Source organism: Cnephaeus nilssonii (assembly GCF_951640355.1).
Source record: "Cnephaeus nilssonii genome assembly, chromosome: 5".
Classification (NCBI taxonomy): domain Eukaryota; kingdom Metazoa; phylum Chordata; class Mammalia; order Chiroptera; family Vespertilionidae; genus Cnephaeus; species Cnephaeus nilssonii.
This window is the reverse complement of record NC_137076.1, coordinates 7,460,565-7,474,844: the sequence shown is the minus strand read 5'-3', so window position 1 is coordinate 7,474,844 and position 14,280 is coordinate 7,460,565. Positions and strand designations below refer to the sequence as shown.

Genomic DNA, 14,280 nt, shown 5'->3' with positions numbered 1-14,280 from the left:
CCTGCAGTTCATCCACTTGGTCACCAAGTAAAGTGTGAAGGTGCCAAGGTTCTCAGGATTTTAAATTACATCTTTAAGACTTAAGAGAAGCCCTGGCTGGGTTGCTCAGTGGTTAGAACATCAGCCCGAAAATCAAAGTGTTGCAGATTGGATTCCCAGTCAAGGGCACATACCTCAGTTACAGTTTCATCCCCGGCCCTGGTCGGGGCATGTGCGGGAGTCAGCCAGTCTCTCTCTCCCTCTCCCCCTCCCCCTCTCCTCCCCCTCCCCCCTCTCTCCCCTCTCTCCCCCTCCCCCTCCCACTCCCTCTCCCTCCTCCTCCTCCTCCTCCTCCTCCTCCTCCTCCTCCTCCTCCTCCCTTCCATACTCACTAAAAATAAATGGAAAAAGAATATAAGAGAAGAACTAGCCATCCATGGTTCAAGTTGATGGAGAATGACGTTGAAACCCACATTACTACTTTGGTTCTGCCATTTTTTAAATAACAGCTCTATACATGACACACAACCCATTTAAAGTGAATAATTCCGTAGTTTTTAGTATATTCAGAGTTGTGCAACCATCACCACAGTTTTAGAACCTTTTTTTTTTTTTTAATATATTTTATTGATGTTTTCACAGAGAGGAAGGGAGAGGGACAGAGAGCTAGAAACATCGATGAGAGAGAAACATCCGACCAGCTGCCTCCTGCACACCCCCTACTGGGGATGTGCCCGCAACCAAGGTACATGCCCTCGACCAGAATCGAACCTGGGACCCTTCAGTCCACAGGCCGACGCTCTATCCACTGAGCCAAACCGGTTTCGGCAGTTTGAGAACCTTTTATCACCTAAAAAGAAACCCTACCCAGCTGGCATGGCTCAGTGGTCGAGCATCAATCTATGAACCAAGAGGTCATGGTGTGATTCCTAATCAGGGCATGTGCCCAGGTTGTAGGGTGTGCAGGAGGCAGCCAATCAATGATTCTCTCTCATCACTGATGTTTCTATCTTTCTCTCCCTCTCCCTTCCTCTCTGAAATCAATAATATATATATTTTTAAAAGAAACCCTAAACCCTATATCCATTAAAAGTTATTTCCCCCATCTTCCAGGCCTAGGCAACCACTAATCTACTTTCTGTCTCTATAGTTTTTCCTATTTGTGAATATTTCATGTAAGAGGATTCAAGGTTCAACCTTGTTGTAGCATGCATCATTATTTTCCTGCTTTTTATGATGGAATAATATTCTGTTGTATGAATATGTCATATTTCATTGCTCAGTTTATCTGTTGGTAGACAGCTGGGTTGTTTCCCGAATTTTTTGTGGACATAGGTTCTCAGCTTTCTGAGTGTATATCTATGGGTGGGATTGCTGGGTCCTGTGGTAATTCTTGTGTTTAACCTGTGGAAGAATTGCCAGACTGTTCTACAAAGTAACTACACTGTTTTACATGCCCACAGCAGTGTATGAAGGTCCGGTTTCTCCACATCTTCCCCACACTTGCTTTTTTATTCTAGCCATCCTAGTGCATGTGAAGTGGTATACCACTGTGGATTGTGTCTTCCTTCAGAGTGATTTTGTTTGTTTGTCTGTTTTTAATCCTCATCTGAGGATATTTTTTTCCCATTGATTTTTCCAGAGAGAGTGGAAGGGTGGGGGAGAGACAGAGAGAGAGAAACATTGATGTGAGAGAGGCATATTGATCGGTTGCCTCCTGGATGAGCCCAGGGAATCGAGCCTGCAACTGAGGTATGTGCCCTTGACTAGAATTGAACCCGTGACCCTTCAGTCTGTGGGCCAACGCTCTAACCACTGAGAAACCGGCTAGGGCTCACAGTGTTTATTAAAAATCACCAAAGTGAGATCGTGAGCATTATATGAGATAGTCCTCAGGAGTCTGTCTGTGAGTAACAAGCTTGGACAGTTTTCTTTTCTCTAACACTGTTTTTCTTTTATGTGGGTCTTGTTTTGTTCTGTTCTTGGAATTTTCTAGGAGAAACAGCAGTTTCAGCGCCATCTGACCCGCCCACCACCCCAGTACCAAGACCCGACACAGAGCACCTTCCCACAGCAAGTTGGGCAGTTCACAGGTGAGGGGGCATCTGGGTGATGGAGTGGGGCAGGGGAAGGTAGGCATGCCCAGAGCAGGTGGTATGTTCCACTCGTGCTGAGTTCCTGCTGTCTACCTAGCTTTTTGCTAGGTGCTCACTGAGTCTACTTTGCTCATATAAACTTCAGTCTGCCCACAGAGCCTGCTTTCTAGTCACCCTGCGGGCCAGAAGAGGGTGAGAGAGGCAGACCACTTCGGCTAAGTACTTTGGCTGTGTCCCTGGCTATACGGTCTTTTGAGGCAAAATCATATCTAGTTGGAAGATATCTTATCAATAGGAAATGGCTCCTGTAATTCTTTTTTCTTTTAATTTTATTAAATACCAGAGGCCTGGTGCACAAATTCTTACATGGGTGGGGCCTCTCTGGGTGGCCTGCAGGATCAGGCTGAAACTGACTCTCTGACATCCCCCAAGGGGTCCCGGATTGCAAGAGGGCACAGACCAGGCTGAGGGACCCCACCAGTGCACAGTCACGCCGGGGAGGGACGGCGGGAGGGCTCCAGGGCGTGTCTGGCACATCTCACTCAGTCCTGATCAGCCGGACCCCAGCAGCAAGCTAACCTGTCGTTCGAAGCATCTGCCTCCTGGTGGTCAGTGCACATCATAGCGACTGGTCGACCAGTCAACTGTCTGCCCCCTGGTGGTCGTTACACATCATAGCGAGCGGTTGAGCAGCCTTAGCATATCATTAACATATTATACTTTGATTGGTTGAACAGACAACCCGACACTTAGCATATTAGGCTTTTATTATATAGGATATTGGGGTGACAGTAGTTTACAGGATCATATAGGTGTCGGGTGTACATTTCTGTGATGTGTTATCTAGATATTGCACTGTGTGCCCAACATCCAAACTCAAACCATCTTCTGGCACCATTTCTGTAATTCTTAAGAAAGTTCTTTGCTTCAGCAAAATGACCTCTCCCAGTTTCCAGATAAGGAGACACTTAATGCACCTGTGTGGGCTTTGCTTCTTTTTTTCTTCCTGCTCACTTTGGTGTCAAGTGGGAACATCAGCCCTGGACAGCTGACCAGGAAAGGAAGGAAGCGGTCTGGGGGGTCTCAGCTGTCACGTGTCAGATATGCAAGGGGACCTGGCTGCCACTGCTCAGGCTGTCACTCCAGAAATACGTAGAGATGCCGGTTGACAGATGCAATGAAATGTGGTCTGCTCTTCTTGGAATATCTTCAAAACCTGTCCTTTTCTTGGTCAGTGACTCTCACTATAGTGTCCCAGGGAAACTGACCACAGCTGTGCATTCTGGAAGAGCCCAGGTGAGTGTTATGTGCATGCTGACCAGGACTGAGGAGTTGAAGTCAGCAGGCATCTCAGAAGCCTGGGTCTTAGCCAGCTTTCCTGCCTTCATCCCATCTGTTGTTGTTGTGGGCTGTCAGTGGGAGTGAAATAGACTATCTTTTCCTCCACCCAGTTTTTAGTTAGGTGCAAGTGGAGAGAGAGGAGCAATAAAGTGCTCAGGTAAGGCCACCCCCTGAACAATTGCTCTCCTACCCACAAAAACCCGCCTCAGTTAGTGTTGTCACCATGAATCCATTGCTTAAGGCAGAGAGGTCCAGACAGCAAGTTCCCTGAGGACAGAGGGACCCTGTCTGTCACATTTCTTGCTATCTCATCTCCCCAGCACAGCGCCCACCACAGAGCAGTGCTCTATAAATGCCTGCTGATTGCAGTCTATACTGCTCCATTCCCTGAGGGTCTGTGATGTGAAGAATAAGCTCAAACATTCTCCCTCTGTCACCCCTGGGGGCGGGGGCACATTTGTGTGCACCCCTCGTCTCAGTGATTTTAACAGCTCCTGCCCAGCAGGGTCTAAACCACAGTCACAATCCAGTTACCCTTTGGCTTTGCAGCCCTGCCCTTCCCATGGCAGCCACAGCTCTTCTGAATCTGGCTGAGGCTGTCTCTCCAGTTTTGTCTCTCACCAGCTGGATGCTTTCGCCACAGCCCAGCTACAGAGTTCCCCACACAGACTGCCTTTCATAACTTCATACCTTTGCATACACTCTTCTCTATATCTAGAATAATGTTTCTCCAAACTGCTAAACTTCTGTTTAGCCTTTTTTTTAATAGATCAGTATTTACTTTGCTTAGTAGAACTTTTAAAAATTTTTTTATTGATTTCAGAGAGGAAGGGAGAGGGAGAGAGAGAGAGAAACATCAGCAATGAGAGAGAATCAATGATCGGCTGCCTTCTGCACGCCCCCTACTGGGGATCAAGTCCCCCAACCCAGGCATGTGCCCTGACCAGGAATCAAACTGCAATTGCCTGATTCATATGTTTGTTTTTTTAAATATTTTTTTATTGATTTCAGAGAGGAAGGGAGAAGGAGAGAGAGACAGAAACATCAAAGATGAGAGAATCACTGATCAGCTGCCTCCTGCACATCCCCTATTGGGGATTGAGCCCGCAACCTGGCATGTGCCCTTGACCGGAATTGAACCCAAGGACCCTTCAGTCAGCAGGCTGACGCTCTATCCACTGAGCCAAACCAGCCAGGGCTTGATTCATATGTTGACACTCAACCACTGAGCCACACCAGCCAGGCATGTCTACCCTTTTAAAACCCAACATACTCATCATCTCTCTGAAGCCTTCCCCAAGTCTCCCGGGCATTGAGCTTCCATCCCCTGTGCTCCCACAGCCTGCTGCCTGGTCTGTGTTGTAACCCTGTCACAGCACATGGAGTCTTCACCTCCCACAGGCAGGTCCCGAGGCAGACCCAGTGCCCAGCATAGGGCCTCACAGAGCAGAGATTGGGTGGGCCTCAGAGGGTGAACCAGTCAGTCCACTGGCTTCTCTCTCCTCGCTTTGCCCTTCCTCAGCACCTGTCTTAATCTCCTCGTTGCTGCAGACGGCTGCCCCTCGGCCCCAGGCTCTCAGAGGTTCCACTGGATTTCTGATTCTGCTGTTTGTGCCCATAGGCTAGCAGCTGCACCTTGGGTCATGGAGTTGTCTCCACTGTGGTGGTCAAGAAATGCCAACTTGATTGACAGAATCTTCTCTGTTTTCTAGGGTCTTCCGCTGCCGTGCCTGGCATGAACAACTTGGGTCCATCGAACTCCAACTGTCCTCGGGGATTCCCTCAGGCCGGGAATCTGATGCCAATGGGCCCTGGACACACATCAGTTTCCTCTCTCTCCTCAAACTCAGGCCAGCAGGATCGGGGTGTCGTTCAGTTCACTGGCTCCCAGAGCATGCCGCAGGGCAGCCTCTATGGCATGGCCTCTGGCATAACCCAGATAGTTGCCCAGCCCCCGCCACAGGCCACCAATGGACATGCCCACATTCCACGGCAGACCAGCATGGGCCAGAACACCTCCGTCTCAGCTGCCTATGGACAGAACTCTCTGGGGAGCTCTGGTCTCTCCCAGCAGCACAATAAGGGGACCCTGAACTCTGGTTTAACTAAGCCACAGGTCCCGAGGGTGTCGGCAGCCATGGGAGGCCAGAATCCCTCCTGGCAACATCAGGGAATGCCGAACCTGGGCGGCCAGACCCCAGGGAGCAACACCGTGAGCCCTTTCACGGCAGCCTCCAGTTTCCACATGCAGCAGGCCCACCTGAAAATGTCCAGCCCGCAGTTCTCCCAGACGATGTCCAATAGGCCCATGGCCCCCATGAGCTCAGCAGCTGCAGCGGGGCCCATGTTGACTCCCGTGAGTGCGCAGCAGAGGACCAGTGCCCCCGCCCCAGCACCTCCCCAGGGAGCCCCACAACAGGGCTTGCCAGGCCTGAGCCCTGGCGGGCCTGACCTGGGGGCCTTCAGCCAGAGCCCTGCCCCACCCATGGGCGGCCGAGCAGGGCTGCACTGCACCCAAGCCTACCCTGTGCGGACTTCGGGCCCGGAGCTGCCCTTTGCCTATAGCGGGCAGCCGGGGGGCAGCGGGCTGTCCAGCATGGCTGGGGACGCCGATCTGATCGACTCCCTCTTGAAGAACAGGACTTCGGAAGAGTGGATGAATGATTTGGACGACCTTTTGGGGCCTCAGTAATGGGAGGATTTATGATGTTTTCAGTGTTCACACATCCTGTATTTTTGTTCTCATATTCAACAATGAGCAACTATTTGGACCAAAAGCTCACAGCCCGGGTTGCTGGGTGGGTAGAGCAAAGGCCGAGGCCGAGGCCCCACCTGGCCAGGATCTGCAGAGCCCCCTGCTCCAAGCCAGCAGTGTGGTCTGTCGGGCTGGCCCCAGGCCATCTGCTGGCGTCATTACCTGGTGTTGGGACAGCAGGACAGGGTTCTACAGGTGGTTTTCTATCCAAATGACCAAAACCAACAGTTATAGCAGTGAAACCCACAACGTCAGGCTTATAAGAATCTGTGCCATCATGTTGGCTTAATCCAAGATTTCTTCACTTGCCCTAGTGCTGGGGACAAGTTTTTGTTGGAACTTTATATAGCAGAATTATTTGCAATTTGTAGCATAGTAAAAGATTAAATTTTTTAAAAGTTTAAAGCAGAATAGGTGGTGGTTTGAGTTAATTAAGTGGCATTGGAAACCTAGGGCTTCCTTTGAAGAGCCGTCTTTATTCTTGCTCTCTGTCGGCTTTCAGGGAGTGTCACTGGAAAACCTTTCCGTAAGGGAAGTCTGACTGCGTGTACCAGGGCACGGGGTGCTGTGAGATGGCAGGGCCGCCCCTCCCTCCAGAGCGGTTCTGGGGACCCTGGTGGAGGAATCCCTTCCTCCCATCGCTGGTAGCAGGCCCCAGGCTGACTGCGGAGTGGGATGTTTAGGGTTCCTGTGTCCCCGTCTGTTGTAACTTCCCACCTTCCGCAGTTAGTTTCTCTGACAACGTGTATTTAATGTGTTAGAAGGTGACCATTGTTGAGTTGTGCACAGATGTCTTTCCTTCACCCCATTTGCCCTTCCTTTTTCTCCAGCCCAACTGGAAAACCTCCTTAAGGCAACAATTTACTAGATGGGAGGGGGAAAGTCATTACAGTTCCTAGGGAGACCCAGCATGGTAGGGAGAAGGGTGTCCCTCCCCAGAAGGAAAGCTTCGGGGAAGGAGAATGAAAGGTGTGCCCTGTTCTGGTTCTGCAGGGAGGCCCAGATGCAGGTCCCTTCAGAGAAAGGAACTCCACTTTGTTTTTACTCTTGCCACTGCCATGTCAGTCAGATGATTGCACTTTTAAAGGTAATTGCTTTATAACACTAACACATCCTTTCTAAGGACTCAAGGGGATTTCTCGTGTAAGGTCTATGAATTAATGGACTTGACTAAGCTAAGAGTGGGCTGCTTGTGGAAAATGAAGATGGAGAGAGCACTTTGGTTTAAGGAAAGCAAAATGGTCAGCACAGGGTGAGACCCTTTCGCAGTGATGGAGAGAAAGGTACACGGAAGAGTGGCTGTATGCAGAGTGGTCTCGAGAAACCGCAGCTCCGTTTCCCTGGAGTCTCCAAATGGTTAATGCAAGGAGTGTCACCGTGAAGAACTGAGCCAAGGAACAGATTCGTGCCACCAGCCTGGGTGGCTGGGATGAAGGGATGGGGTTGTGCTCATACTGGTAATGATTTGCACCAGCCGTGCCTTGCTGGGGGTCCTTGGACCCTCAGATCCTCTTCTCTAATAGCCATTTTTCACCACAAGTGGTGATGTTGGGCCATTTCCCCTTTAACTGCCCTCCCTGCCTTTCCCTGATGCTGAACTTAGCTTTCAAAGAAGGGAATGAGTGAATCATAGAGCCACTGAAGATTCCACCCTCTGAGTGAGTTCCCCAGTCTGAAGGGAAGAGGGTGACTTCAGCAGGTTTTCTACCAAAAATAGTGGGTGAAGGCTAATGATGGGCCCTGGTTCCTCTCATCTCCCTCTGGCTGCTGCTCCCCTCTGTCCCCAGGGCACTCCACCTCCCTCCTGGGGAGGGCGGCCCCAGCCTTAGTCCTGGGCCACCCAGATAGACAGCAGGCTTCTCATGCTGTAGTGTCAGAGCAATAAAATGTGATGCTTGGGGTCCCCCCAGGGAGCTGCCCGTGGCTTTATTTATGAACCTGGTTTTTGGGTAGCTGGGGAGGAGAGGACCCCGCTGCAGTGCAAACCCTCCCCCCATCTTCCAGGAGCCATGACTCAAAAGGGTGCTCGGACTTTTGTTATACACATTTGCTTTGTGTAAATAAATGTTTACAATTTTATATTAAAGATGGAATAAGTGTTAGAGCTTCTGACTGTATATTTTTTACTTTTATAGATTTTTAAACTATGATTATATATGTGTTCTGGGGGAGCTATGATAAGTTTTATGACAAACAATTGGTATTAACTTTTTATTGTCATCAAAGTACATAAAAGTCCTATTAATCCCCTTATTCTTCTACTTCCCTTAACTCTGGTGTACACCAAAAAGAAATCCTAACTCGTTTTATCATTATAAAATAATAAAAGTATTTTGCTAGTATGGAAACTGCCTGTGTATTGACTTAACATGGCAGTGCCTGCAGGGTGGGCAGTGTGGTGTGGCCGTGACTGCTTTGTTGGGTAGCTGATTTTCTTTTGTGATTTCGCTGTTTTCTTATTGAGCATCGCGGGCGGGGGTTTGGTTTGGTTTACCTCAGAGTAACTTCTGGTATTTGAAGGTAGGTATGAAATTAGAACTCACATCACTCCGGCTCTCCCATGTCTTCATGTCTAATGTGAGGGAAGACGACGAGACGAGACCTCTGTTTTTATCTTCTTGAGGGAAAGATTTCAATCAAGAGACAAAGTGTAGAAAAGCAAACAAGAATTTATTAAACAAAGCAAGCTATACCTAGGAGAGGGAAACAAGGAAGGGCTTAGAAGCAGCAGCAGAACCTGGGCTGGGAGGTCAGAAAAGGGGCCTTGGAGACAGGCTCAGGGGGTTGGCCCGGGGTAAGCTGCTGCTGCCCGTCGTTCCCTGGTTGCAAGCTTCGTGGTGTCCCTTGGAGACCAGGGGATATGTGCCTGTGAGGGAGGGTGTGCTCCCTGGAGGGGGAGAGCCCGCTGGGACCTTCATTTTCAGGGTTTTTAAAAGCTGGGCATTTAGGGGAGGTCTGAGAGATGGATCAATAGAATATCCATCAGCTTAATGCTCATAATGTGTCTGTCTCTTGGTGTGGTTAGCTAATGGCACTTAATTGGATTTCTGTTATCTGTCTCCCTGTGTAGATGATTTAAGCCATTTACCCTCTGGTTGGGGAGAAGTGCAAACCATTTACTCTTTTTTTTCTTTTTTTTTTTAAGAGAGAGGAAGGGAGATAGATGGAAACATTGATGAGAGAGAAACATCGATTGACTGCCTCCTGCATGCGCCCTACTTGGGATCGAGCCTATAACCTAGACATGTGCCCTGGCCAGGAATTGAACTGGGGACCTCTTGGTTCATGAGTTAACGCTCAACCACACTGGCCAAGCACACACCACTTACTCTTAAGTGTTCTTGGTTTAGGGAAGATAGGATTTACTAGGTGGGCGCAAACTACTGTTTAACTGTCTGTCTCAGTGTCCCTATTCTGCTTGTCCTGGGATTTTCCTAGCTTATATTTATGCTGTAACAGTTGGACCAGTCTTTTCTTTCTTCTTCTTCTTCTTTTTTCCTCTTAATCCTCACCCAAGGATACCTTTCCCATTGATTTTTAGAGTGGAAGGGAGAGGGGGAGAGAGAGAGGCACAGCAATTAGTTGCCTCCTGCACCCCCACCAGGGCCGGGGAACCTGCAACAAAGGTTCCCTTGACCAGAATCGAACCCAGGACCCTTCAGTCCCCGGGCTGACACTCTATCCACTGAGCCAAACCAGCTAGAGCCAGATACTTTAGGTCTTAATAGTTCGAATGTTTTACAGCCATACGTTATAGATGTTGCGGGTTTGGTTCCAGACCACCTCAATAAAGTGAATAACTCCGTACAACAGTCACAGGAATTTTTTGGTTTCCCAGTGCACATAAAAGTTATGCTTATGGCTGAAACCGGTTTGGCTCAGTGGATAGAGCATCGGCCTGCAGACTGAGGGGTCCCAGGTTCGATTCCGGTCAAGGGCATGTACCTTGGTTGCGGGCACGTCCCCAGTGGGGGGGTGTGCAGGAGGCAGCTGATCGATGTTTCTCTCTCATCGATGTTTCTAGCTCTCTATCCCTCTACCTTCCTCTCTGTAAAAAAATCAATAAAATATATATTTAAAAAAAAGTTATGCTTATGTGAACTATACCATAGTCTAAGTGTACAGTCACATTATGTCTTAAAAAAAACAAAACAAAACAGCCCAGCCGGCACAGCTCAGTGGTTGAGCGTCGACCTGTGAACCAGGAGGTCACGGTTCCATTTCTAGGCAGGGCACATGCCCAGGTTTCAGGCTCGATCCCCAGTAGGGGGCGTGCAGGAAGCAGCCGACTAATGATTCTCATCACTGATGTTTCTATCTCTCCCTCTCCCTCTCTGAAATCAATAAAAATATATTGTAAAAATAATGCTGGTTTGGCTCAGTGGATAGAGTGTCGGCCTGCGGACTGAAGGGTCCCAGGTTCGATTCCGGCCAACGGGCACATGCCTAGGTTGCGGGCTTAGTCCCCAGTAGGGGGCGTGCGGGAGGCAGCCAATCAGTGATTCTCATCACTGATGTTTCTATCGCTCTCTCCCTCTCTAAAATAAATAAAATATATTTTAAAATAATACATTTAAAAAGCAATGTATTTAATTTAAAAATACTTTATTGCTAAAGAATGTCATAACTTTCTGCTGGCGACGGTTCTTGCCTCACTGTTGATGGCTGTTGACTGATCAGGTGGCAGTTTTTCAAAATAAGACAACAATGAAGTTATCTGCTTAGATTGCCTCTTCCTCTCCTGAATGATTTCTCTGTAACATGTGATGCCGTTTGATAGCGTTAGACTCGGAGTAGAATTTTTTCCAAAATTGGAGTCAGTCCTCTCAAACCTGCTGCTTCAAGTTTTCTTCAGCTTCTCACCTCTCGGCCTTCACCGAACTGAAGGGAGCTGGGCCTGGCTCTGGGTTAGGCTTTGGCGTAAGCCAGGGTGAGCCTTTTTTCTGCCGAGGGCCATTTGGGTATTTATAACACGCGTGGGCCACACGCAATTACCAACTTAGAAATTAGCCTGCTGTATTTGCTCAAACGTTTAATGAACTCACTCCTCACGCCTTGGCAGGGCCAGACATTCCCCACCCCTGGCTTAAGGGAATGCTGTGGCTGGTTTGAGCTATCAAGACCACTAAACTTCTCCACGTTCGCAATAAGGGTTTCACTTCCTTACCATCTGTGTGTTCACTGGAGCAGCACTTTACAGTTCCTTCAAGAACTTCCCCTTGGCCTTCACAACGTGGTTGACAGCGCAGGAGTCCTCGGGCTCAGCCTGTCTCAGCTTTCAACATGCCTTCCTCACACAGCTTAATCATTCCCAAGCTTCTGACTATAAATTGAGAGACTCACGCACTTGAACATTTACTAGTAAAGGCCATTATAGGGAACCCTAGTGCACTGCTGGTGGGAATGCAGACGGGTGCAGCCACTGTGGAAAATTGTGGAGTTTCCTCAAAAACATTAAATATGCAACTGCCATTTGACCCAGTGATCCCACTTGTAGGAATATATCCTAAGAATCCCTTGCCCTGACCGGTTTGGCTCAGTGGATAGAGCGTCGGCCTGCGGACTGAAGGGTCCCAGGTTCGATTCCGGTCAAGGGCATGTACCTTGGTTGCAGGCACATCCCCAGTGGGGGGTGTGCAGGAGGCAGCTGATCGATGTTTCTCTCTCATCGATGTTTCTAACTCTCTATCCCTCTCCCTTCCTCTCTGTAAAAAATCAATAAAATGTATTTAAAAAAAAAAAAAAAGAATCCCGAAACACCCATTAGAAAGAATGTATGCACCCCTGTGTTCATAGCACATCTGGGTCTGCCTGTCTGCCGCCACCCTGGGTCTGCCTGTCTGCCGCCATCTGGGTCCGCCTGTCTGCCGCCATCCTGGGTCCGTCTGTCTGCCGCCACCCTGGGTCTGCCTGTCTGCCGCCATCTGGGTCTGTCTGTCTGCCGCCATCTGGGTCTGCCTGTCTGCCGCCATCTGGGTCTGTCTGTCTGCCGCCATCTGGGTCTGCCAGTCTGCCGCCACCCTGGGTCTGTCTGTCTGCCGCCACCCTGGGTCTGCCTGTCTGCCGCCACCCTGGGTCTGTCTGTCTGCCGCCATCTGGGTCTGTCTGTCTGCCGCCATCTGGGTCTGCCTGTCTGCCGCCATCTGGGTCTGTCTGTCTGCCGCCATCTGGGTCTGTCTGTCTGCCGCCATCTGGGTCTCTCTGTCTGCCGCCACCCTGGGTCTGTCTGTCTGCCGCCATCTGGGTCTGTCTGTCTGCTGCCATCTGGGTCTGTCTGTCTGCCGCCACCCTGGGTCTGTCTGTCTGCCGCCACCCTGGGTCTGTCTGTCTGCCGCCACCCTGGGTCTCTCTGTCTGCCGCCATCTGCGTCTGCCTGTCTGCTGCCACCCTGGGTCTCTCTGTCTGCCGCCATCTGCGTCTGCCTGTCTGCCGCCACCCTGGGTCTGTCTGTCTGCCGCCATCTGGGTCTGTCTGTCTGCCGCCATCTGCGTCTGCCTGTCTGCTGCCACCCTGGGTCTGTCTGTCTGCCGCCACCCTGGGTCTGTCTGTCTGCCGCCATCCTGGGTCTGTCTGTCTGCCGCCACCCTGGGTCTGTCGCAGGTCACCTGCCGGCCGGGGAGCTGGAGGAGGTTCGGCAGGCACAGTTTACTGGCACATGATTGTGGAGAGCTGCTGTGCCCAGGCATTGCCCTGAGAGCAGAAACAGCAGGAGGATGCGGGCAAGTCCTTTGCCTGGACCTGCCGTCTCTTGCGGAGGAACGTCCCAAGCAGGTCAGCAGGATGGGTTCAGAGAGGCGAGTGCTGGGAAGGCGCTCAAGCAGAATGAGAGAGGGCGCTGGCGCTGCAGGGGTGAGGGGGGGCCCAGACATCTTCAGACGCGGTGGGCAGGGCAGCCCCTTGAAGGAGACATTTGCTGGGCTGAGTGCTGGGCAGGAGCCAGGCAGAGCTGGGGAAGAGCATTCCTACAGCCCCGTGGAGGACAGAAGGTCCCCAAAGGAAGGAGGGGAGGAATGCTGAGAACGCACAGTTCACAGCTGCTGACACGAGTGTTAAATTTAAAACACCATGGGCGCACTATGGCCCACGGCGGGGAGTGAGCCCTCCCTGCTCGGGAGATGCCCCAGGGAAGGAGGGTGTCTGTCCGTCCCTGCCAATACGGCAGCCTGGACGCTGCGCTGTACACCTGAAACTAATATAAAATACTGCTGAATGTCAGCTGTCATTGACGATTGTTTTTAAAGAGCAGCCTGAAGGCTGGCCAGCTGATGGGGCCTGACAGGGTTACAGGCAGCAGAGAGGCGTATCGGACAGCCCGGAGTCACAGGGAGAGGACTGTCCCCACTCGATTCTTTTTCTCTCTCTTTAGTATGTTTTTATTGATTTCAGAGAGGAAGGGAGAGGGGGAGAGAGAGAGAAACATCCAGTCATGAGGGAGACTCATTGATCGGCTGCCTCCTGCATGCCCCCTGCTGGGGATCGAGTCTGCAACCCAGGCATGTGCCCTGACCAGGAATCAAACTGGTTCATAGGTTGATGCTCAACTACTGAGCCACACGGGCTGGACCCCACCTCGATTCTTCTCATGCTCATAGGAATGAGTTCAGATGAGTGACTCCAGATCCTTTCATTGTGATAAAGGCAATTTCTTTTTTAAAGTAAGCATTTATTAAAGAGGCAAGGACAACAGATCTACTAAACTACATCTGAGCTGGAACTCAGATGGGCTTTCCCAACGAGTGTGGAAAAGCACGTGTGGTGGGCGTTCCAGGGGTTATGTGCCCTCCTGTCTATAGATTCTGAATTCCTCTGCCCGATATCCTGGCGCAGGTTCACGCTGAGGCTCTCCCTCCCTTTCACTTTGTTATGGCGTTCCAGAATTTATGAGAAGCACCTGGCAATTAAATCCCGAAACTGCTGGCGTCTGGGTTCAAACAGTGGGATGAGATAAGACTGTACTCCCCCCCCCCCCCCCCCCGCCCCGTCAGTTAGTTTCGGGTGATTTAAGCTACGTGTTCTCTAGTTGCATTAAGGTTCCTTCCCTTCCCCCCCTTCCCTTCCCCTCCTCTCCAGCATTCTCTGGAGAGACAACCATTTGCTCTCCAGCTCCCT

The 14,280-nt window shown here is 50.5% G+C and overlaps 1 protein-coding gene and 1 pseudogene across 2 annotated transcripts in view; both read left to right on the top strand.

Moving 5' to 3' along the window:
- The window catches only part of MAML1 (mastermind like transcriptional coactivator 1), a 62,483-nt gene extending 52,805 nt beyond the window's left edge, over positions 1–9,678 (top strand). Inside the window, exons 4-5 of the mRNA XM_079772764.1 lie at positions 1,976–2,072; positions 5,129–9,678. Of these exons, the coding sequence (XP_079628890.1) occupies positions 1,976–2,072; positions 5,129–6,108 (1,077 nt within the window). The 3' untranslated portion in view covers positions 6,109–9,678. The remainder of the gene's footprint in view (positions 1–1,975; positions 2,073–5,128) is intronic.
- Positions 1–14,280, top strand: part of LOC307100408 (glyceraldehyde-3-phosphate dehydrogenase-like) — a 1,087,365-nt pseudogene that overhangs the window by 127,460 nt on the left and 945,625 nt on the right. The window lies entirely within an intron of this gene.